This window comes from Filicampus tigris, chromosome 6 (genome assembly GCF_054856515.1).
Source record: "Filicampus tigris isolate MCC_2025a chromosome 6, RoL_Ftig_1.0, whole genome shotgun sequence".
NCBI lineage: Eukaryota > Metazoa > Chordata > Actinopteri > Syngnathiformes > Syngnathidae > Filicampus > Filicampus tigris.
The window spans coordinates 15,220,586-15,247,460 of NC_141222.1; the positions used below are offsets into that span (position 1 = coordinate 15,220,586).

At 38.2% G+C, this 26,875-nt stretch overlaps 1 protein-coding gene across 2 annotated transcripts in view; it reads right to left on the reverse strand.

Moving 5' to 3' along the window:
- ctnna2 (catenin (cadherin-associated protein), alpha 2) overlaps positions 1-26,875 on the reverse strand; it is a 246,859-nt gene that overhangs the window by 190,775 nt on the left and 29,209 nt on the right. For both annotated transcript variants that reach the window (XM_086034022.1, XM_086034023.1), the window contains one exon: positions 3,918-4,121. In XM_086034022.1, the coding sequence (XP_085890148.1) occupies positions 3,918-4,121 (204 nt within the window). The remainder of the gene's footprint in view (positions 1-3,917; positions 4,122-26,875) is intronic.

Genomic DNA, 26,875 nt, shown 5'->3' on the forward strand with positions numbered 1-26,875 from the left:
GGTCTAGGAGTCTGGAGGGCCACTAATGTGGGGGCAATAGGGAAATGAGAATAAATTAACGGAACAACAAAATCATACAAGATGTGTTGAGTCCAATTAGTGTGGGGGGAGCAAGACTATTGCATCTACACAAGTATCAGATTGATATTTACGTAAATCAACTTAATCTTATTATCATTCATTGAGAATTACTCTGACATATTTTTTTTTTCTACTGCAGATGTAACTAATATACTTCAGGGGGAATTATAACCTTTAAGAGTCAGTTGTGCATATGGGAACTGTTGTGTTACCACAGGGGTGCCCAATGTGTCGTTCGCGATCGACCAGTAGCTCGCAAAGGGGGTGTCAGTCGATCGCATGGCATTAACTCAATCACTGCTAGCCCTCCCAGGTTTATGCTATTGATATAGCTGCCTGTCAACGGCACTGAATGAGTTAAAAAAAAAGAGGACTCCTTCCTATCATCTGTTGTGAAATGTGTCATTTGATTGACATACAGAGCAGCCGGTCATACACCTGTTGCATGCCTCGCTGCGCAAGCACGTACAAAGGCACTAACTGGCAATTTCCATTTTGTTCTGTCTACTTTAAACGTAATAATGAAGTATAAAAATAATTAGGGGACCAAATAAGCCAAATATTTCCATCCTGATTGAGAGGAGGATTTTTGTTTTGCAATGGGCTTCGTGGAGGGGCGTTTCAGACTTGCTGCAGACCGGGCGGGCCAGTGGGAAACGGGCGATGCGCTTGGGTACACTTTCACGGATTGCATTGTGCAACACGGGTTCATGCAGATATACAAGGTGCACCGATATATATATTGTACCTATAAAGAATTCTAATTATATTTTTAAATCTAAACAAACAAACAAACAAAAAAACAAGTAGATAGAACACTTGGACTTGGTCATTTTATAAGTAGCTCGCATGCTAAAAAAGTGTGGGCACCCCTGTGTTACCATCTTAACCCAGATTACAAAAACAGGAAGGATCATGAAAAATATGTAATAGGAAGGGAGAACAAAGACTTGCACATGAGACACAGTATAATTTCTACTATAGTACTATCATTGCATATTGCATTGCAATAGATGACTGTGCAATAGAATTGGCTAATATCGACCGAGATAAAATAAAAAAAAACAATCCATATCAATATTAAAGGTATGTATGAAAAAAAAAAGAAGTTGAGCAGCAAAGACTAAGGCTGATAAAAACCACTTCTTTCTTGTGCGTAAACGCTTGTAAATTTTCCACCCTTTGAGAAGTGAGGTGAATCAGGTGAGGTTATGTTTTCATTTTTAATGTCAGGTTAACAACTTGAACATCGGCCACTGGAAAGATGTTAGAGAAACCAAGGAGAAAAACATGAACAAGTAGAACAGATGGGTCATGTAATGAGCTTTGCTGGATGAAAAAAAGTGTTTAAAAAATTCAAGTGCAGGTAGAGATGACAAAATATACTAAACATAAAATCAAATTTAAATAGATAATCGTTTTGAGAGTAATTAAATGATTTTATGATTAACCTGCTTGTGCTTGTGCTGTGTGTAGGTTCAGTACAATTGTCATCCGATTGTCTGTGTATCTTTGATCAAATAGTGTGCCCTTTAAACAGCAGGAATGATACTGCACCATTGACTTGGTGGCATGGCGTTTTGATCACTGACGCAAATGATGTGTACTGCATTGATATAGGAATGCTGCAGCCCTCACAGCCTCTCATTTATACAGCATGGTACTTTGCCATTTATGTGGGCACTTAATCGTTTCCCTCTTTATGTAGTTTGAAAAAAAGTGGGGCATTGCCTTTGTGCCAGACATAAGCTAGAGCCCTTTGTTTAACAAACTTTCAATGTTCAACAGCATTAAGACTGTCTAAAAAGCACTTGAGTTCAGCAAAGCAATATGTGGCCATGGCCTAGCATTTCCTCCACAACTTGCATGTCTCACTTGTGGCCTTCATTTATGTCGCCACGAAAATCAAATGTTCATACTTGGCGTCTGGTGAAGACAGCACAAACACAAAAACACACACTGTGACTGCATGGAATAAGTCGGCCCAATTGTTGAATGAGCTTTCTGCATGGCAAGTTCCAGGGGGACTGTGAAAAAAAACAAGGTCATCCGTCTTCCCCTAATGATCGCACCTACCGCACCACCCATGTTTGGCTTTATGTGCCACATCCAGCTAACAGTGAGATGGGTGTGCTCACATTCACACTCCCTAAATCCTTCTTTGTACTACTCGCAGAGCTGCCCACTTGCCCCTTATACGTGCCATGGCTTCTGGCTATGGCTATATTCTGCCCAAGCTCCCTTGACCCAGGCTGGTAATGCATTACTCCCGAGATCAATTGATAGATTGGCCCTGTCTGAGCTGCCGTAACTAAATCAGCTGCTCCTGATGATTCAGCACCAGCCAGGGAGCCGGGCATGCTGTCACCAATCACAGATCACCAGCAGCTAAGACAGGTATGGACATTCTCCTGTCACTTGAACCTAATTTATGGCCCGCTACCACATTGATTAACCTTGTGCTTTGGTTCAAGCTTCCTACAAAAAAATGCTGCCTTTGGATGCTGGGTGTGACGGAAAAAAGTGGAAGTGGTTGCTTACATTTCTCATTAACATTGATAACGTATTACAATGCTGCCATGTTTGTTTACAATAAAGCATAATTAAGACTGTAATTAGCAAGACGATTGGCATGATAGTCATAGTATAGAGTTGAATGAGTTGATCAACTGCAAGCTACAGCTCGTGCAATGTGAAAGTAAACCCACGGTGCCTGATTACCATTTGTTTCACCCATTAAGGCCTAAAGCGCCTGGCTCAACAGCTCCCCAAGATCTAAGGTTGTCTTTGGAATTACCCTCGAAAACATGAAGTTTTCGACACCATGTGTATCATAGTACTTACTGTATATACAGCGCCCAATGTCAAACATCCCAATCTCAGTCACATAAAATTGTTGGTGTTGTTTCTTATGGCTTGTCCCATCTGAGATCGCCACAGTAAGACATTTCCAATTTGTTTGGCTAAAATACATTATAAATTAAAAACAATCCAATGACAAGGGTGTGACATTACCGTTAAGTATTTACGGTGCATTCTATTGACAAAATACTTTGGACAGGGATGTTAAGATGAGGAGGTGAAGCGATGTCAACCTTTGTAGAGTATAGTAACCTTTTTGTATGATGGGGGATGTACAAAGTTGCAGTGATTTCTACTGTAAAACACTTTATCCATGGACAGCTCAGTCTAAGATTTTGGCTTGAGGGCACAAAGGTGGCAGTTTGAGGCACTCTGCAGACCAAAGAATAAAAACTGGCACTGCTGTGCAAAAGGTGCTATACTTCAGCAAGCAAGGCTCTGGACCTCCAAATTGATCAGAGCTCTCTTTTGTGAACAGCCTCCCGTATTTTGACTTATCTCCAAAGGAGCATGCTACATTAAAGTCACTGCAAGCCGAGTCAGAATGTTTAACTTTTTTTAACTATCGACTAAAAACTTGCTTTTGTTACCACTCGAATAGTACATTCCCCCGTGCATGTTTTTGGATTCTTTAGTACTCCTCTTGCACACAGAGTGAAAAAGAAACCTTGTCCAATATTAAGTCAATAGAAAGAGGGAAATTGTGTTTCCAGCCGGTGAAGCTGCATTGAAATGCACTCTATCTCTATCTATTGACTATTTCATTGTGCAAAAAAAATACTATTAAGGAAGACTGAGTGAAGAGCGGTGATGTTCAACTGTATGCATCTGCCCTTCTTAAATGACCAAAACTGCAATTGAATAAGTTGATTTTAAAAATCAGAACTGAAATGCTGTGCTATGCTATCGAGCTATGATGACAGAATTGTATCGCATTCTAGATGCGAATGTGAATGAAATCTGACAACACTTACATTGTTCATGTACTCGCTCAGCAAGTCTTGGAGGGCCTGTCGAACAGCATTGCACTCAGCCACGATACGTTCACGTCGGTCGTCACGTGTGCATGAAGAATCTGCCATTAATGCGGCACCACTGATTATGCTCTCCAAGCGCTCCTCCAGCGAAGGCCGGAAACGAGCCTCGCTGAATGTCAGAGGGTCCAGGATTATTTTGTTCTGTAAAAGCAAAAGGAGAGAACGAAGGTTATTCATTTTGATGGTTATTTAACTGAGCGAGGGCAAGAGCAATGGGTAGCACAAGAATTCTGTACAAACAGGATAAAAACACTACAGTAACAACTGTTTATACACACATATATACTGTTTATACACACACACACATATATATACACACACACACATATATATATATATATATATATATATATATATATATATATATATATATATATATATATACACATATATATATATACACATATATATACACGTGTATACATATACATATTAGGGCTGGGCGATATGACTGAAAAGTATATCACGATATAAGTGTTTCATATTGGTCGATATTGATATATATTGAATTTAATGACCCGAAGACAAATACATTTAGGTTAGTTTATTTTAACATAGTACTTAAAATTTGTAATAAGAGGCAATGTAACTATGAGAGTGAAATAAACCTGTCGATATCAAGATTAAATTAACTCCATTTTAAAGATAATGTGCTTAGAAGGGCTGAGAAATGTTTGAAAAACTGTCACAATCTAAGGATGTGAAAAACACTTCTCTCCATTTTTTTTTTCTTTTTTTTTTTTTACATGAATCATATTTCCACGTTACAGACATCGCATTTAAGTGAAAATTTAAAAAAAAATGTCCAAAATTGGAGATAAGTGCTTTTCACAGGACAGTGACGATATATATACATATACACACACATGAAACTAATTTGTTGTAGTATATATGTAAAACGGTTATCTCAACATTGACATCTACACTAGAAATTAGAGTTTTCCGAAAGCTACAAGCTGAGGCCTAATACACAGAGGACCTGAAGAATGAAAGCTGTATAGAAGAAAAGAACATGAAGGCTTACTGAGAACATTCCCAGAGGGCTTTATTCTATTGTTATTCAAGCATGATGTCAGGTACCAATTATCATAGGGCATTCGGGATAGTTGGGGTAGAAAGATTAGAAAAGGTTTGATTGACAACAGCTTGGAGGTTTTCTAGGTAATTGGCAATAGCTTGAGTCCTTCTCCATCAGAAAAGTATGAAACGATTGATAGTGCCAGTTCACTCCTCCGCGATGTGGGATGTTCAATGTTATGATCAATAAATATGTGGTTAATGCAGAAAGCAAATTTACATTGTATATGTGAGCATCTCATGCATGACATAACAGCTACATGTTTTATTCATGTTTCATACTGTAAATTTGGAAGTCTATACAACATAAGGACACAGTAAAGGGGAGTTTGTAGGGATGTAATGATTAATCGAAAATTGAGTTAAAATTTATTTAAACTGCTTAAAATGTGCATTGATTTAAAAAAATAAAAGAATCGACAGTTTGATCGCATAAGGATTTGCAATGATAACAGTGAAATCTATTTTACATTTATTTATGTTCATGTTTAGTTCTGGCACTCAAAAAACACAACAAGAAAAAATGTAGTTAAACAGTCAAAATTATTAGTTCATTTTCAAGATGTTTTTGTAAAATTAAAAAAGTTACTGTTTGTAACAAAGACATAATGCAGTTGTTAAAATAAAAACATATTTTGGTTATAAGTCATTCATTGTTAAAAAAAGAAAAATTGAATCAAAATTGCGAACTGAAAATCTAAAATCCAATCGAATCGCTTGAGTGAATCGTTACATTCCTAGAAGTATGTGATTTTTAAGAAAACAAACACTTGTTGCCACTTTTGTTAGAAATGTCAGTAAACCTGACATTAGGACATTAATAAAGTAATCTGTGAAAAACAATCCTCCTCCTCTGGCCCCATCTTGTACATCTAATTAGGCTTTTAAGGAACCACCACATCTGAGGAAAAACAAACAATCGCAGGCAGAAGGTGTGACCAATGAGGTGTCAAGCACCTGTTTTCCTTGGGGTTCAGGAGCTCTGCTGAAACTATGACGGATTATCCACCCCCAGTTAGCAGCAAAAGTTAAAATTACAAAACAAAAGTTCAAAAGAAGAAGGCTCTGCTCATGACAAAACAAGGGTGAACATAAAAGCTGCCTCTCATAGGTGAAAGAGCCACAGGCAGCTGAGAAAATTCTGAACACAAGCAAAATTAGCAACATTTCTACTCAATTGGTCATGTATCACTTCTTTTTTTTATTATTATTATTATGACCATTCTAATTGATTGTACATTCCAAAAAATAAAACCTGTAAACTACCATTTTATGATGAATAGGTCACATTACCAACCTGGCTGCTCTAGTTGACAATGGCTTATTTACAGCTCGCTACATAAAGGGCAAGTCTCGTGACTGTAAATGAGGGGGTTGGCTTTGCTCAGAGACTTAGCGCGGACATTTAAATCTTGCTAGCAGTTTTAAAGCTCCAAACTCCAGATCTCACCTTGCTAGCAAACGTGAGGCTCTCACAATGCATGCATTCAAACACAGTGGGAAAATCAGCACTGCGCACAACAGAACAGCAAATATGAAGGTTTTTTTGCAAAGGGTCTGAATACTTAGGACCATATGATATTCCAGCTTTTCTTTTTTCATAAATTTGCTAAAAATCCCACATTTATTTATTTTTTTTTCTGTCAAGATGGTGTGTTGAGTGTAAATTAATGAGAAATAAAATGAACTTTTCGGATTTTGGCAAAAGGCTGCAATGACACAGAAAAGGAAAAAAATCAAGGGGTCTGAATACTTTCCCTACCCAATGTATGTCTTTAAAGTATTGGCTTACTGTACTGGGAAGATTGAAAAGATTCATTGTATGTTTATATTGTATGTGCTCACAGAAGAACAACGCTTCAACTTTAAGCAATACCATCGACTAAACCATTTTGAAATGGAAAAAGAAAATGATTGGCGGACTTATTTCAGAGGCATTATGACAAACTACATTTGTCAGAAAATTGTTGTGCTGAAGAAAGGTTTTGAACGATCGGGGCAACATTAAGAGCACGGATATGAATAAAAGAATACAGTAGCAGGATGTTACATAAAGCATGAAGTGGCTGCGTGCTGTGCATGAACTTAACATAAGCATGTAACAATGAAATACAAGTCACTTCCCTCTGAGGGGTAAACATGCAACACAAATAGCCCCTTAAAATTAAGATGTAAAGCATTCTTGAATTATTAAAACAGACAGAATATGTAACTAGAGCAGAGATGGGTAACAGCATTAATTAGTAAGAAGAAACACAGCAGGAATTTAAGATAAAAATGCTGTATTCCTAAAATAGTGAGTGCATACCCCATTGTGCAAACTGCTTCCTGTGCAAATACATGGTTATCCTTTATATGAAATATCCCCTATTCAACATATCCTCGATGTCCTGTGAAAAACACTCATGTCCATTTTTTTTTTTTTCGTACTTTTACGTGTATGGTGTTTCCGTGTTGCATTCATTCACATTGCATTCACGTGAAATTATTTAAACGTTCCAAAATTGGACATAAGTGTTTTTCACAGGACAGCAATGATATGCTTCTTGCATGGTAAGATGCATAGGATGACTCCAAGCAGGCCGTGACAACTTTTACTGAGAAACAAAATTTCTTGAGGCAAACATACTTGTTTTGTAAAACAACTACTGTATTATTGCTAGTCAAAACCCTTCTTGTGGGTTAGCACTGCCAGACATCTCATTTTATCTCAGTGTTTCTATTTCCAAAAGAAACAAACACTTGTACCTGACCAAAAAACTGTTTCAACAAATCCTTGCCAAGACTTCCAAAAATGTATCTAGAACAGTCATAGTGCATTTGCCTCAATGTTTGTTTGTATGCATTTGACAAGCTCAGATGCACTAAAGTATTTTTTTCATTTGTAGCCATGGAACCCTGCAATAACAACTTGGTGCTCTGTCTCATATATATGCAACACAGTTCACAAAAATGCTGAGCCTGAGAGGGTAAATATCAATACATATTATAAATTATTATGCTCTCAAGTAGGCCTAATACATGGGCTGTTGAAGGGAGCATTTAGTTTGTATTCAGAATGGTTTGGGTTGAATGAAGAAAGTTTGACCAAATGTATACAAGTTCAGCAAACGCGCACAGTGCATCACTGGGCCACAGGCCTCGTCGTTCGCCAAGTCATTGGTCACAAGCCTTTTTGAAAGTGAAGCACATTGAGTTGCCGAATGAATGAAATGTGCTATATAAAGTTGCCTTGCCTTGCCTTCTTGCTTACTGATAAGTGTGAAGGGCTAACAGTTTGTTACACATTTCTGACATAACACATTTGCTCAAATTACCTTTGATAATATTATTGTATGATTATTATGTTTATGGTTTCTCACAATAAATAGGAAAGAGATACATATCAAATGCAGCCCTTTATTTCATAAATCTGTGCCAGTGTTCACCTTTTTTAAATGAATACTTCAACAACATTCCTGGAAAATCACAATGTCCTATCAGTGGTGAGCTGTTCTTCAAACAGCCCTGCAGGCTACTCATGTGGTCCTCACGGGCACCACTTTGTGACCCCTGAGCTAAGGGATGGTGGCTGGACAAGTGCCCACTTTTGCTGGTTAGAGACTGTGATTGTGGACCCAGAAAAATGTGGACGGGAGCATTGGGTGTGCCTGTGTTTAAGGTGATTCGGAGTTTGGCCCAAGGCAGATTGCGCTAGACATTCTCAAATACCAGGTGATGGCTCTTGACCATCTGATCTTTTGCAAGGAGCCAAAAACATGACTATTTAGTGAAAAATGGAATTTACTGGATCTTAATGCGACAGTAGAATAAGTGCTTTTGTCAATGAAAAGTGGGAATGATCTCTCTGACGATGATGACATTCAAAGGCAATACCGCAAATTGTATGCACAAGCAAATTTGCTAGAACGAAAATTTGGAATGTGTACAGATAAGGTGAAAATACTACTGCATGCCACTCTATACCGCCTCCCTGTGGTGCCGTAACACGAAATCTAAATTTAGGAAGCTGCAGGTTGCGTACAACAATGCTCTAAAGCTGCTTTTGAAGGTTCCTCGTTGGACAAGTGCTAGTCTGCTGTTTGTGCAGAACAATGTAACAACATTGAATGCTGTCATAAGAAAGCTTCTATATACATTTTTATGAGACTTATAGTCTCACAAAATGAAATAATAAGTGTTCTTGTAAGACCTGAGCGGAGCAGTGTTCGGTATACCTCTGTGCTCTGGAGGCACTGGACAGAATGCTTGTATGGATTGTAGTTGTTTCACCTATTTTTTGTCTGTCACTTTTATGTTATTATATGGATCTCTTCTGAGTCTGAAATAAAGGTTGATTGATTGATAGATTACCCACACAGTTAACTGGTTGCTCTGGCCATTAAGGACAGTGAGAAAAGGAAAAAGCGAAAGAAATGTTTTAGGGCAAGTTTAAATATAATTACTTTTGTTGCGTGTGTGTTTTTCTCAAACGAACATTATTATTTTGTCGTGTAAGCAACAAACTGGAGCATTTGGCTAGCAGGCGGAGGTCCGGGGATCAAATCGCCTAGGGTCTTTCTTTGTGCTGTTTGCATGTTCTGACTGTGTAACATTGGTTTTATGGGTACTCGGGCTTTGTTCCCCTTGCTTACTTTCCCTTCTTTTGGAATGACTGTCACAACATGCAAAGGATGAAGCAAAATATATGCACAGTTAAGCCGTTAATGCTCACTGTACCTGAGATTTTGTGAGGTAGAATATGCTTGCATTCCCTTTGATGTCATGCATGACGCAGAGCTTCATTGTGGCCTTGGTATAATATTGCTTCAACTCTGTTATTGTTCGGATATTTTAGTTTTACCCTCCGAATGGGCTCATCAGAAGCGCACACCGGTCACAACTCGTGTTTGTTTCATTGTTTATTGTTTCATAAACCTGAAACAAAACAGATAATCATGATTTCATTACAATTGGTATCTAATAATGAATGACATATGATACTAATAAATCACATCATAAATAATTATCATACAAGATTGATATTTATAACTAGTGTCAATCAATAGTGTTGAAAATGTATAGCATATCGTCTTTATTTATTTCAACAAATGGTTTGATCTTATTTTAATCACAAAACGCCTTCAAAATAATGATTACCAACTACAATTAACTACATTACCCATAATGCGTAGCGCCACTGGCTCTTACGCACAACGTGTCCCCGCTGCCAGTCACCGGTAACCAAAAAATGCGCTACCCACAAAATCGCTTCCACACAGACTTCAACAAAGACACTGCAGTTGATGTAGCAGTTACAACGTCCAATACACCACAGTGCAAAAATACTCATATTGTCACGATCGGTCGCGTGCGCCTCGATGCGTCTCCGTGCTCGAGCGTCCGCAACTCGCAAACTACATAAACTCCCCGTTTAATCTTAATTAGTTTTGAGTGCTGGTGCGGACACATAATAATAGACGCTAATGAAAGGTATATAAATAACAAAAATGGCATGAGAATCTGTGTTTGTAAATGACCACATATCAACGGGCTGTGTGCTCCCAATTGACGGTTGAGATGAAATGACAAATGACAGTCAGTTGGTATGTGTAACCTTTGCACCGCACATGCGTAAACAACACCGCGGACAATCACAGACCTGAATAAAAAAGGAATAATAAATAAATGAAGTGTAAACATGAGAAACTAAGACATCATTCTTTCAAATTTACCTCAATATCAATTTATCGGCCAACGGCTTAATGAAACTGTCCATTAATTCAAAGGTTTTAACAGTTATAATGTTAAGTTGTGTAATTCACATTGGTCTGTTAAAATATGTTGCATCAAACAGATTAACAAAGCCGAATAGACTACTACAACTTTAAAAACAGCTATTCAGACAAAAGCATTTAGCGCACAGCTCAAGGTTTTACGTTGTTCTGAGAGATTCACAAGTAGTAGGAGGACATGAGTCCTTTTCACAACGACAAATGCATTGAAGCACAAGGATGTGCACATCAATCTAAACCATTTGGAGGCTACAACACATGAAGGTTGCCTCATGTTTTGTGAGAATTGTGATAGCTATGTTAAAATTGGCTCACACACAGCAGTTGCCTTCACAGCTGAGGCCAGGACTGTAGGTAGGCTAAGTATTGATACATGTCTGCCACCTATTGCCCTCCCAGCAATAGCTGTGGGAGGAAGAAAAATGCAATATCACAAGTCCTGTTATCTCACCCAACGTGACAGACCCCATCTCTAGTGTTTTATATTGCACACAAAAAAAGAATAAAAACATTGACGTCCTTCGCACGTTGTGTCCCAAAAGCTAAATAATAGGTACGTTGTATAAAAGAAAAAACATGTCAAAAATAGTCACTGAATTAATTTCAAATTTACAACAACAACAACGACAACAAAAAAAAATCAACATTTTTTTTTTTTTTTTGTGATCAACAGAATTGCTTTAAATAACAAACCAGTGTGGGTTCACTTCACACTCACCAACAATCAGCCATTCACACTCACACTCACACCTCAGGGCAATTTAGAGTCTTCAGTGGACCAAAAATCCTTGGCTTTGAAATGTAACGTGGCATGGGGAGAACATGCAAACACCATACAGGTAGGCTGGACCTCCAAAACACAGATCTGTGAGGCCGATGTGTTCACCCACCATGCTACCCTTCCTGATTTTCAATAACTAATTATTTAGTAATTATTTATCATTGTCGCTTTCTTGTTATTACTGTGACCACTATGAAGGGTATCAACAATTCAACATCCATATGTATCATGTGTGTACATGACCTGCTATACTCACTTTTTGTTTTTGTAATCTGTCTATACTATTTTTATAATCCTATCTCCAGAGGTGGGTATTTTACTAAAATGTTGCTGGTTCGTCATTCCTCATCCGTCAGCGACCTTTGTCGGTCCGTCATTTTTCAAGATGAACCTAACTGCAACCGTCAATCAGTCGATCAATTAATCCCCTCAGTTAGTCCGTCATTTAGTCCGTCAGTTAGTCCGTCGGTCCGTCAGTCGGTTCATCAGTCAATTCCCCCAGCCCCCAAAAATAACATCAGCAAAATGGGCGTCCGTCAGTGACGGACTGAGAGGACTGAGAGGTCTGTCACTGGCTACGTTTACATGGACACATTATTCGGATTAAATGCCTGATCGGAATAAAAATGCTTCATGTACACACCTCACTCGCAATATTCTGACCCAATCAAACCCAATCCGATCAAGATGTTATTACGAACGAGAGGTTGGTTATGTCGACCGGCGCGCATGAAAACACTTATTCCGACATTTCAGAACAAAACGTCTTTACTGTGCATGTCTGTGAAGGCATTATAGGTGTTTCTGTTATTCCAGGAAAGCTAGTGGAAGGAGAGCGAGTGTTACATTGTTTGTTGTTTGATTCAATAAAGTTTTGGGAAAAAAAATACAGCAGAGCGAGCAAAAGACGTGGCGGGCACAAGACTGTACTGCTACTTGTGTAGCTCCATTAGAAAGTGTTAACTCAATGTAACTGGAAAAGTTATGCGAAATAACGCTAACGTTTGAAATAGAAATGGAAGGAGCGATATTTTGTTAACACGGAAGCTTCTTCTACTACTACTACTTCCGGTATATTTGGTCAATCTGCGCATGTCAAAACAATATGTCCCGCTCGAAAGTGTGATGCATGAACATGCAAGTCCTAATAGGATCAATATTTTTGTGTCCATGAAAACAGTGTATCCGAGCAAAATTTTAATCTGAACTCTGATTGGATTACAGAAATTTTGTCCGTTTGTGAACTAACCACTGACGGACGTGTTTAGTGACGATTACTCTTACAGACGAGAATCCACCTCCGTCAGCGCTTAGTCCGTCATTTTAAAAAAGTGTACCATCATTCGGCAATCATCAGCAAAACTGGCATCCGTCAGTGATAGACTGACGGACCGGTTCGTCATTCTGACGGAATACCCACCTCTGCTCATCTCACTGTAAGAGACTTAAATCGATTCACACGCATAGTAAAACATACATTTGGCATGAAAAGCCTACATTGCAATGGGCGGTAAATGTGGCACAGTACGATGGTGACACTGTTACTCGGTGCGCTGGTATGAACTCCAGGCCTTATCTGACTACACCCAAATAAGTGGAGAATAAGAGGGGACTGTGGAATGTGGTGAGAGTGGGGTTATGATGTCTCCTGCCTCAAGCTGTGCATAAAAATGATTCAGGCAGATGCTGGAACTCAGCTTTAAACACCCCGGTAACATTCACATAAATGCAAGTATGGGAGTGCCGAGGTAGTAATGACATGGAAAATAAATGTCGGCTTTACCTTGAGTTCTAATGGAGCTGATGGAGGAAGTAATGGCCATTGTATTGAAACATATCAGGGAATCTCTTTACAAAGATTCCACATTAGCTATCTGCCCTCCTCCTTCTTTAGTGTCATCAACATAACCTATTGGAAAAAGCAATAGACAGCGGGGGAGTTATCGCTTTATTTGCTTCACTATCCTTACTGTAAGTGCAATAAAAACAAGAGTTATGTAATTACAGTACAATAGGAAATTAATTGACATTTCACTTTATTTTTTTCTCTATACTGCTGTATTGGTGAAGAAGGGGAATTGTATATTTTTTTTTCTAAAAGAGAGAAGAGTGTGTGTGACATACTCGAGTTTCTAACAGAGCATCACAATGATGCCCTGTTGCATCAAAGAATTACCTTTTGGGCCAATACGCAATGTGTCACCAGAAATACTTAATAGCACGTTTTATAACTACACTAATAAACACATTCAAGTCTTTTTGTTCTTCTTATATTGCCATTGTAAGATCAATGTAAAATTAAACCAACAGCCCTGTTTGTTTATGCAGACATGTTTATAATCTCAACTAGGGCTGCTATGATTAGTTGACTAATCACGACGACGTCGACGATCAAAATCTTCTACAATTAATTTTAATCGTCGACGCGTTGTTTATTTATATATTTATTTATTTATTTGGCACATTATTTTTCCTTCGAGACTGCCGCGTCTCACTCTTCCCCCGCTGGCTGTTTTCCTATGTACAAAGCACATGCGCAATGGTGGTAATCCGGGTGATGTAAACAGAAGGATTGTGGGTATAGTAGTGTAAGCCTTACACTGTAAGGGCTAATTCATGTTGGTAACAGAGTCCGAAAGTTACGGCGCATTTCACCAAATATACTCAATACAATGCAAACCTGTCTTTCATGGCAGCACGATGGGCATGCCCAATCATTTAAAAAAAGGAAGCAAGTTATGGCTTATGCCTGATTTCATATCTGACATAGGCACAGTTGTGTCTAGAAGCTAGCTGCAGTTAGCATACACACGTTATGATGTGTTTGATGTAACGCTCCTATTTGGGCATGCTGGAGCCTATTGATGCGTTCATTAACTGGGAAATATCAGCACTCAACACAAAAACGACATATGTGCCACCCGAATAAAATCCATAATTAAGTTTGTTATATTATACTATGTTATAGTGCAAAAAAAAAGGTCTTCCTTTTTTTTTTTACAGGTACATACCACATTTTGATTGTGTATATCAATTTACTACTTTTAAATTATGCATACTAGTGAAAAGAATGACAACACATTTTTGATAAAGTTTAAATTAACACAAAATAAAAAAACAATACAAGTGTTTATTTAAGTTTTCTTTAGCACAGAGCATTTGCCCAATTTACTCCTCTGATTTCACTACCTCCCGTTTAAAAAAAAAAAAAAAAGTCTTGGTGCCCAAGTGGAGTGAAATATGTATGCAAGGACCGTATTTTCCGGACTATAAGTCGCGTTTTTTTCCCCCCCCATAGTTTGGCCGGGGTGCAATTTATACTCTGGAGCGATTTATGTGTGAAATTATTATTAACACATTATTACTGTCATGGCAATCCATGACAATTACTTCTATATCATTTCACATGTTATTGTAACCCACATAAAGAAATAATAATTTAAACAGTTAAAGTCTAAAGTCTAGTCTGTTTTGTTAAATAATTAAAATAGTATGATAAAAAGACAATTTGACTGTTAAGACCTTGCTAGTCGAGGAAGCCAGCTTATCAAAACAGCTAAACATTCACAAACAAACGCCACAGACTCTAGGTGTGCAGCGATGGTTACTGTTTATATTGTGAAACTGCACAAGAAACAGAAAATGCTATCAATCTATGCATTACATACACAGGTATTTTCATGGACATGAACAAGATGAGCCTATGCTAACGATTGGCGATCACGATTAGCTTTAGTGATAGCGATTAGTATGTTTGTACCACAAAAGGGTACTAGAAGATGGAAAAAAGTAACTGTAGGATGACGACCATAGAACTACAAATATTATGACATCTGTTCTACAATGCTTGGCCAAAGTGACAATAAGTTGAATTCATTGATAGAAGAATGGAATATGTTCTGAATGGAATATAGAGTAGATGAACTTTTTCTTTTTTACCCTCACTGTAAGAATGATCACAAGGGAATTCAGCAGCCCACCCTCCTGACTTTGGTGTACTTGCCTATCATTTGTCATCCAAGAATGATGAACTGTCCTTATTGTATTTATTACACAGCAGTTGATAGACTTTTATACCATCTCCGAATGTGGTTTAAAATTCCGTCCATGTACGGCTCTACAGAAAAGGAGGCATGACTGCAATTGAAATTTACCCAGATGCATACAATAAGTCAGCTACAGGATAGAGAAATGAAAGCTCAATGTATTTTCATTACATCTGAATCAGTCTGCCGCTGAGATTTGTTATAGGCAGTATCCGTTGGCTCAGCTGTTAAGAGTCCCTTTTCATTACAATGTCAACCAAAAGGATTGGCAAATTATGAATCTTCTGTTTGTAGTGTAAAGAAAGAATAATCTTTGAATAAAACACTCCCCAATTTAGTCAAAATAATGAATAATGAAAACTAAATGAAAAAATAAATAAAGTAAAAAATATGCACACTCTGACCAGCCTTTCATATTCATCAGGGTTATGTGCACTGTTTCCTTTGACAGATGTCTCCATCATCATTGGAAAGCAGGCATGAATTGTCTAATTTGCATATGAATATGCTTGCAATTTATTTTTTTATGCTTTTCTGCCTTGCAAGGAGATAACCCCAAAACTGTAGCCACAGCCACCTTTTCAACATTCTCTCATTCTTCTAGATGTTCCCTCTTAGCCTCCAAATAACCTAGCGCTCATGGCTCTTTTCCTTCCTTCTCCAATTCAGCTGTGCTCAAAACCAGCACACCATTCATTAGCTTCTGAGCATTGAAAAACACATTCTCTCAATAAAAAATTGATAAGTGAAAATGTTTCTGTGCCGTAGAAGTAGGTAAAATGGTATAGCAACAGTTAACATTGCTGGTTATGAATTACAAGTGACTTAAAAGAATAACAACAAAAACTGTGCACTTTTTTAAAGCCAAACTAAAACATAAATAATTAATAAATCAAATGTTAACGTACCAAATGTTGATAGTTAGTAAAAAGTAAATAGTGTTATGGTTCAGTTTTCGCCCTTATTATGGTGTTCTGCTTCTCCCCTTCCTTCTCTGCGCTCCTCTCTCTCTGCAGTACTGGAGAGTGGCAGGAGGCGGACCTGAACTCGGAGGCGGAGACTCACCCACTCACCTGAGCCACATCAGGCTGATTAGATGCTAGCCTATTTAGCCAGCTATTTAGCCGAAAGATTCCTCAACTTCACACTGTGGCTTGTCATGTTGCTGCCAATTCCCTCCTGCCACGCCGTCCAGCCTCTAGAGATGCCAATGCCCGGTGATCTAGTTATTCTTTTTTTGGTTATGAGTATTTACCTGAGGAAGGTGATTTTCAGTTGCTGCTTTGTTTTCTTGAGTTTACGATAGTTTTCGTTATCTCTGAGTGTACTGATTTTTTTTTGTTGTTGCTACTTTGTGCAAAATATATATTTTTCCGGCTCTTGATCTCTGCTTCCTGGGTCCTGGCCTTTTTTTTTTTGCCTCATAGCACATAATAAATTAGCTTCATATCAATACATTCAACGTTCACAGAAAGACTGTTTTAAATGCAATATCATGCAAACAACGTATATTATACTGACTTGATCAATTTAATGTGATTTTTAAAGGGCCCGTGGCTAAAGGTAGATGAATATTAGCTAGCAAACTATATTTCAATGTCAGAAGTGTTATCTTGCTCAATTAGCCTCAAGCAATTTATAACATTAATGAACAGAGTCCAGACCTGTTGTGTGGCCTAACTGTTAATAAAATATAGATCTGTGTGTGTGTGGGGGGGGGGGGGGGGGGATAGGGTTATGCAAAACTCATTTACTGTTTTCCATAAAGCTTTGTGGAATGATGGTGCATGGGCCAAGTAAGGAATCATTAAATCTTGGATTTAGATTTAGATCAAGAGAAGATCCATTTTTTTGTTTCTTTTTCCACTTTGTGGACAGGCTGACCTTGGCAGAGCACTCAAAAAGTGTTTTCATTCAGTGTTTTTTTTCATTGGCCTATGCCTCACGCCTCTAAAAAAATTGTTTACCAGTTTTTGCATGCATGTCACAATGTGACATGATAAATACAGCAGAAAGTTGATCAACTCGGCGAAATAAGACAAATACAATTGATACCCTTACCAGATTCTGAGTGACAGGGAATTTTTAGTTGACCACTTGGTGTATTACAGCTGTAATGGCAGACTAGTACAACACTGTGTATGTATTTTTTTTTAATTTTATTTCCACTGCCTTCTACATTTGAACAAAATGTTCCACGTCTAAAATTATTCAATCTTTCTATAAACAGGTACAGTGTATATGATCCAACCACATACGTAGAATAATAGACCAGGATCGTTTAGAACGGTGGAAAAGAGTGGCCTTTCCTCAACATTGGCCGATAGGATAATGGCTAAGAACAATACTTAAGAAAGAAAGAAAAAAAAAACTTGTAATAGTGCTTTTCACTCATGCAAAACATCTCAAACCCACTCTAAATAAAAGGCCAGGATATAAATAATTTGACTTCAATACATGCATTGTATATTGAAAACCTACTGCATCTTAAGTTTACAGTGCAATAAATAGTTAATTTCAATACATTATAAACAAAATGTATGTAATCCAATATATTTGTGTACACAATTTGTATTTATCTGTATATTTTTCCTCATGTTTTACTTATTTGTCAACTATTCATTTTCTTCTGCATCCTAAAATAAGTTATTTATTCTATACTTTGTTTTTGTCAAGCTGCTGTAACATGTACATTTCACTTTGGATATTGAAATAAATACATGCTGGGAACATGTATTTATGTGGGATCAATACGGTCTTCTTTCCTGATATGTCCAAAGACGTTGAGAAAAGCAGCACTACATGAACCGCTTTATCATTACCACCCGGTGGAACTACAAGGGCAACCCGGTGAATTAGTGTTTAATACAATTAAGGGTTCACGCATCACTATCACTGAGGAGAAGGACTGGCAGTAAATTTGAGAGCCGTACATTCAACGTAGCCCACGTTCTGACTTGGGAGGCACTGGCAGCTTTTAGGCAAAAAATGGTTTCCACACAAGCTTGTGTCAAAATGCACGTTTTACCAAATATATGTTTGGTATAAATAAGTTTTAATTTCATAACAAAGTAGAAAAGAAACTCCATGAAACTTGTGAATATGTAAATAGTTGTAGATTGGGCCAGCCAGCGTTATTGGCAAGGAAGGGTGGAAGTTTATCATCTATATGTGGCATTTCTTATGAAGAGCATACCTCTGCAAGAGGCTTAAAGCCTTGAGCCATGACTTATACGCTTTTGGTTGCCATTGAGGTTGAATGTGAGAGAAATGCACAAAACAGCGGAAACAATGCACACATTACAGGATGTAAAAGACTGGAAAAGGGATAAGAGTTCAAGATGTGGAACTAACACGATAACGATATAATGCCAGCAAGGCAGGCGAAGAGGCAGTCAATCTCATTGCTGCAAAGATATGACAATGAAAGAAATGCTGATTTGGCATAATCAGCGAGGCATCGACTTGTTAAATGAGAAGAGCTGTTTTCCACATTAAATACACTAACAATCCGCTGTGACCTTGAAATTATCAAAGCACGAGTGCAGGAGTGACTTTGCACATTTTCAAGAGAAACCTATGCGGCTGTATCGAAAATGTCCGAGCAGTCCAAGTTTAGCGCTTGCCGCAAGTTGACTAGCTAGCTGTTAAACACATTATCACTTATCAAATTTAGGTTGTTATTTTATTGGGTTAGGTTTCACAAAGGATAACTTTGTATTACACTTTGATGTGCTGATTCAGATCTTATTTTATCTCTTCAAACTCATTCACTGCCATTGACATATTTATTTGTCTTTTCACAGTCCATCGATTAAGTCCCAGGAATGTATTTATATGTTTTTCAAATATTGTGACACATTAAGGTGAAAGAGGGTCTAAAATGTCTGGCAGTAAATGAGTTAATGGCTACAGTTTTGGAACAGATTTCAAAGACCAGTCAAGTGAGAGATTGAACAACTTCTCGGAGTGTTTTATGATACAGGTTTCCACCAGTAATTGCAAAACATAATACATTTCCTCAGCAGTGACTAAGAACCCCAGTTTGGCACCTTGCGGACGAAACATTACGTGACGATTATTACTTGGTTCTGAAAGTAAGTAGTGTAGAAATAGTGTCTTTATACAGAACGCACTGTGTTGCCTTTTTTAGATATCTCAGAGGTCGGCCATTTTGTCACTTCTGAAAATGACACCATAGTTGCTCAGGGCTTAAATAACGACCAATCATGTCATTTTCAGAAGTGACAAAATGGCCGCCCCCTGAGATGTATAAAAACTGGTGTATTTTGCCGCTTAACTAAGATTCGACAAACGCAATACTGATCAGAATGCCTTGTTTCAACTAGTGGGCCTGCATAGCACATATTCTGGAAAAAAAATATGTTTGGGTTGACTTCCACTTCAAGTCCATTCTAGCAAGACTAATCTATAAAGAAATCGAGATAAAAACATTGTGTGAAAGATGCAAACTGACCATAAAGAAAAGATGATAGTGAAGGATTGGCCTTAAGGCTATGAGCTCCAATTAAAACTAGCATGGAACTCTGATTCTTGTTCACCAGTGACTCAGCTCTTGCAGCTCGCCCCTACATTACTGTTTGTATCAAGAAAAGATAGGCAAAGGCTAATTATGCTACAACAATAAGCGAACTGATGTTTCTTTAGCCCCTGGCCATCTCCCATTATTTGAGATAACTCCTTCTATCCATATTTCATTTGACAGTTGCATCTATCCATACATAACACTTGCTCTGGTGTTTTGGTATGTGTCTTGACTACATGTTTCTGTGACCCTCTATTTGTTTTTTCCTTTGCCAGCTAGGGCTGGGTGATTATGGAAAAATCATAATCACAATTACTTTTGATTGATATTGAAATCACGATTAAAAATAAAATGAATATTCATTGATATACATTTAGCACCTTACTTAGTGCTCCTGCGGTGCACGCGTTGGCCTTTTATTTGAAGGAATATCACTACCGGAAGTCAATGCTAATTTCACATTAGCATGTCAATGGGATTTTACGTTGACTTTAGCATTACAACTGGTGATGTTTTTAAAACTAAGCATGTCTTGTATTTAAATATAAAATGTGTGCAATATTATTTTGTTATTAGTTTTACAATACAGTCCAACTGATGTGTCATTAAAACTGTTTGAAGCATGCTCAGGGACAGCAGAATCACGTAACGTCACACACTTGCTGCGCAAGTAACATGGTGCATTCGGAGTACTTTCATAATATCGGGAACTTGCATACACCGCGCACTCATCGTTTTTCTTCATTTATTATGTTTTAAATATCAAGAGAAGCCCAAATCAAAATTGCAATTAAATTTCAATTAATCGCTCAGCCCGAGTGTAATGTCTGACGTGAAGCTACTGCACAGTTAGATCCACAAATATTGTGACATCAACACAACTGTCATCTCCAAAAACAGGAGACTGAGGCATTCAAGGTGGTTCTGGAAAAAAGGCCTTTATTTGAATATGGCCAGTTTCTAAACATTGCCTACACGTTTTGGCCTTTGAGGGCACACACAACTGTCACACAATAGGTTCAAAATGAAGTGAACAAGATGTATTTTAATTGCAGACTTTCAGATTAAATTTGAGGTTATTTACATCCAAATCAGGTGAATGGTGCAGTAATTACAGATGTTTGCCTATGTGATTCCCACTTTTTAAGGAACCAAAAGTCATGGAAAATTGGCTGCTCAGCCATCTCATGGCCAGGTGGGCATGCATGGCTGCCAATGAAACTGGTTCACTTGTATTTAATGATGATGTAAATCAGTGGACCCCAGCCACCGGGCCGTAGACCAGTACCGGGCCACGCGCCACTTTGCACAGGGCCGCGGTGGGCAGCACCGATGAAAGAAAAAAAAAAACTTACAGTACATCAGGTTTATTTATTATTCGAGGCCGAAAAATATTTTATTTTGAAAAATGACCAGATCTCTCCGTTACATCATCTATGACTGACTCTTAATGCATGTCAAGTTGTCTCCGTCGTGTAAAGCTATTATTGAATGCACAAGCTAGTAAAATGAGTAAAATAAACAGACATATTTGGAAAGTTTCTTTGCAATTGGGAAAAGGCCCAGTGAGAATTAAACACAAGAGTCTATGCCTTGTACCCAAGGAAAAGAAAGGTATATTTCACAGACAATACCAAAAGACCTACTTGAAATATGGATTTACGGCGACAAGTGATTCCCACGCAGAAAGTAAGCCCGCTCTGCACAGCGCAGAGCCAATGCAGACTTCAAAACGGATTCGTCAACAAAATCTAAGTGCCTTGAATGCGTCAGACTTGGTAGGGTACCACATTGCTAAGGCTAAAAAGTAACTCAATATAGGTGGAAAAGAAAAATCGTTGCATTTGCGTTTATTATTGTTAGCGTTGCACTCGTCATTCAGTCAAATGCGTCAGAACTTGTTGGACAGCGCTTCACAGTGCAGACTTTTTTTTAAGGCAAATAAGTGTAATGTCCCTTCTTCCCCGGGAGCTGTGTCGTGGGGACCTTTTACAGATGTGTGGTGGAGCGCGTCCTCAACACCAGCATCACGGTATGTCACAGTGGCTGCTCAGCTGCAAAAAGGAAGGCTCTTCAAAGGGTGTTCAAGGCTGTTCAGAATATTGTAGGGAACAGCCACAAGCACACACATCTTTACCAGCAGATGCAGAAAAGGGGCTGTCTGCATCACCAAGGACCCAACCCACCCCACACACACCCCTCTTCCATCCTCTCCCCTCAGGAAGTAGGCTGCGGAACATCCAGAGCACAACCACCAGGCTGAAGTAAAGCTTCTTTCCGGAACAGTGCTCTGTAGCCCCAACATCAGCACCCCCATCCCATCGCCGCCCCCAATGACTATTCAACCCTTGTTGAACACTTCAGTCTTCTTTTTTCAAATACAAAGACCTTGTAAATATCTCAATATATTTTCATTTTTTTTCCTGCTTCATCCACACCTTGCTCGCATTTGCATCTTTGGAAACATTCAAACCGTGAAGAGGCATCTTCCTTGTATTTTTTGCGTATTTTTTGTATCTTATGTTGTTGTTCTATTTTTATTTTCACAAGTTTGTGTGCTTACAAAACAATAATTGTGACATATGAACAAACTGATAAGCCTTCCCTCACTCATCCAATTTGTTAATGGTAAATTCCATGCAGGCCCCAATAAAGGAGCATCTCAGCATGTCATTCTGTTCACATTAAAAAAACAATTACCTGTCACTGCACATATGGATGCATGTAGCATCCAGAAAGTCATTTGCATGTGGAGCCGCTGTTTGTTGGCTGCCATGCACACGTTGGAGTGTGCAAGCATGTAAATCCTGTTAGCTAATGCCAACCAAGGATGAGCACATGCTTGTACATTGCGGCTAAAGGCTCCAGGATATACTGGAGAGTTTTGCATGAGAATAAAATAATGCTACCAACTGGTTTAAGAAAATGCTTGAAATCGCACCAGCATTTCAAACACCTCTTTCAGACGCAGTCGGAAATTACAACAGCAAGAAAGCGAGAGGACAAGCAGATGGAAATAAAAGGGGCTGTAAAACCCTCCAGTTCATCTTTCATTTCTGCCGCAGGCTCAGAGCAACTATCTACCATCGCATGCATGCTGCACTGTTCAGCATCACATACAGTAACTGACAAGGTTATCATACAGGTTTGCTAATTCCACTGGATTTCCCTCAAGGGGGTGATGGCATCTCTCTGGGGGTCAATCTCAGCTCCGGGTACAACTCTGAAAGCAAGTCATCACATCGCAAGACTCTCCATACATCTCAGAGTCAGAAGACAGAGCGTCACACATACTGCAAAACACCGCAAGATGATGCAGGCACTTTGGCTCAGCTGAGAATGAGCGAGCTCTAAATCTCTGTTTCTAAGGACTTAAGGGAAAAGGGGATAAAAATGGAAAAGACAGGAAGAGGGAGGTGAACTTGAGAATGGAGATTTAACTAAGGTAAGCCCAGACTGCCATCTCCTGGCCATTCAATGAACTTTTGGATCATATCTTTAAACTGCCGCATCACTTTGCATTGATCCACCAAAAGCAAATATGACCTGAAAAGGGGCGTAACAATGGCCCTGGCCATGATGTGCAAACAAAGAGAACTTTTCAAATATGTCGATAGGGAATGTATGCCTGGGGTGGACAAACTGGAATCAACAACTGGAGAGGATTCAGTGTTAGGTCATTTTGATGCAATCACAGCTAGATTGAACATTTTCCCTATTTTTGCTCATCTGATATAAGGCAGCAGCTACAGAGAAATAAGAGGCTTGCTTTATATAACTCATACTTGAGCCGACGTCTTTCTTTTGTTTCATGACGCTGAAAAAGGGCTGTGAATGTGCTTTTCAGTCAGGTAATGCTGAGCAAAACAGTGCAGCGCAATACAGAAGGGGAGCCTAACAGAGGAGAATTTTAGGAGACATATTTAGTTTTCTTCTCTTGGCTGAACCTAAATTGACAGGGCACATTTTTATGAGGTGCTAGGTATGGACAATGCAGTTGCTAGGTGAGTGGGAGTGAGTTCTCGTCCTTTTCTAAACGTGCGGGATACTGGTTATTCCTTAAAACCATATATGGTGCATAGTCAGCGGGACAAAAAGTAGCAGATGAAAAGACTATCATAGAGCAAAATGCAATTAAGTATTTTTTAAGTATTTTGATACTTATTTCAATGTACTCAGTTTGATATAAATTGCTACAAGCTAGTAGTGTGGTTTGACCTAGAAAGAAATCGATGCCTGCGTGTGCTACATTGTCTTTCCCCGACACACCCCTGGGGCTTCGACTCCATCTGTCCTCCCACAAATTCCCAAATAGAGACTTTATTCCAACATGACAGGGCTTCCCCTGCATGGTGAGTTTTAAGTCACACATGCATGCTGTACTGTTACACAATTCGAGTGTCAGTTAAATGTGTATGTGTGTGTATGTGTGTTGGGGGTACAAAATTGTGGTCATTTCCTTCCCTTTTTATTTATATGGTGCCCTTTGATTTCATGAATCAGAATCTGAACATCACATAAAAGAAAAAGATAATCTAACCTTTGTGTCACGCATCATTCCGAGCAGCTGAGTCATAACTGTTCCAACCGGGGCCCATTAGAAAAATTGGAATATGTAAAATAAATTGTTTTCAAAAATGGTTTTAGGCTTTGAATTAATGATCTTGAGTGAAATTGTTTATAATGTAAGTCATGGCAGGCCACAAATCACTTCAGATTGAGCCTTATGTTGCAAGTATAATGTGACATGTTCAAAATAATCCCAATGGAAATTTTTGCAGGGAGATGTTTTTGATATGACAGTGGTCGCGACACATCCCGGGGAAAACTCACCTATCGGTATTTGGAATTTCAGATAAACTAGCTAGCACCAGAAAGACTTAACATCGGATTATTGAATTTAAGTATGATGCATGTACATGGGACTTTGGTACCTTGCTCAAGGGTGTGTCCTCAGTGTTTGGAAGCAATCTTTGAGTCATGTTGTCTTCAAATGTTCTCTGACATTAATCAGCTGCTACTTTTGCTGAGCAACTGATACTTTTAAATAAATAAATGATGCTGAACACTGGTTGACTTCCAAGTTGTTTAAATGTCCAAGCAAACTTTATCATAAGAAACACTGAAAATGTACTGTACTTGGGGATGTCACAATATCGGCAATATTGTGATGTCACGATATTAAAATCGCCACAATATATATCGTTTTTGTGTCACAATACTAAGAGCAGCAAATCTGTTTAAAAGCCCAAATTGTTTTCCATTTGTGCAGTTCCAGCACCCACTGGTGGTTAGTTTATTAGTGCAGGTTAATTTGGTGCATTTTTTTGCCACCTGGATGGATAGATGTTAAAGACCAACGCTAATCACCAGATAAATGGGAACACAACACATTTGAGTTCCTCCACAAATTGACCCAATTCACAATGTGTGTGTGCTTTAGCAAGTAAGTGCCTCAATATTAGGTGTTCGGTCATTGTAGGTCATCTATTTCTTTGTGAATGCAGTTATTATGTAAAAAAAAAACAGAATATTGTGATGTTTTTTGTTAATATCTCTTTTTTTACAGTATCATTTTAGCTTTTAATATATCGTCAATCCCCCCAAAATACTGTGATAATTATCGTATCGTGAAGTTCATATCGTGATATTATCGTATCGTGACATTTGGATATCGTGACATCCCTAACTGTACTATGTATTCGCAACATTTAAAAATAGACGTTCATGTTCTAAAGCCATATGCATGTAAAAGCTTAACCACTATAAAAACACAAACTTTCATAAAGAATGAGGATGGGGTAAAGTGTAAAAACAAATGTGCAATAATGTACACTAAATCACGGTGAGGCCGAACATGCGCAACCAACATCAAGAGTCAGACAATATTGCAGTAGCACTGGTGTCAGTGTCAGCTGAGGAGGATGCAGTAGAGATGAAGTGGGTAGGGACACGAGTCATGCTTTTCATCACAAAGACAGAGTATAAACGTGGTCAAAATAGTAAACCATATTAAATGTTGATTGATGTTCTTATCAATTACAGTAAAAGCAGTGAGAGGATTCACTTCTTAGATGACCCTCAAGAAGGATTTTGTGGACTTTATCATTGAAGCCCGTGTTTAGGAGAAAAAAACTTGTCAGTGCAACACATGACTGGGCTTTCCTGCTAATGACTAAATACTGGATATATATATATATATATATATATATATATATATATATATATATATATATATATATATATATATATATATATATATATATATATATATATAGAGAGAGAGAGAGAGAGAGAGAGAGAGAGAGAGAGAGAGAGAGAGAGAGAGAGAGAGAGAGAGAGAGAGAGAGAGAGAGAGAGAGAGAGAGATACACACACATGTATAATAGGGGTGTAACGATACGCTACATCACATTTCGGTTCATTTCAGTTTCTTGGAAACTTCGCTTCGGTATATTTTCGGTATATTTCCGGTACAAAAAAAACGTTTATTTTGAAAAGATGACAAGTAAATGGTATATTTTTGAGAAAAAATAAATAAAAGCGAACCATTCTGGTGATAATCTAAAAAATAAATAAAAAATACACAATAAAGATCTCTTAATTTTGTAAATTATAAAGACACTATAAGTATAGTCTATGACTATGACACATCTAAGTGTTCAAGTTAA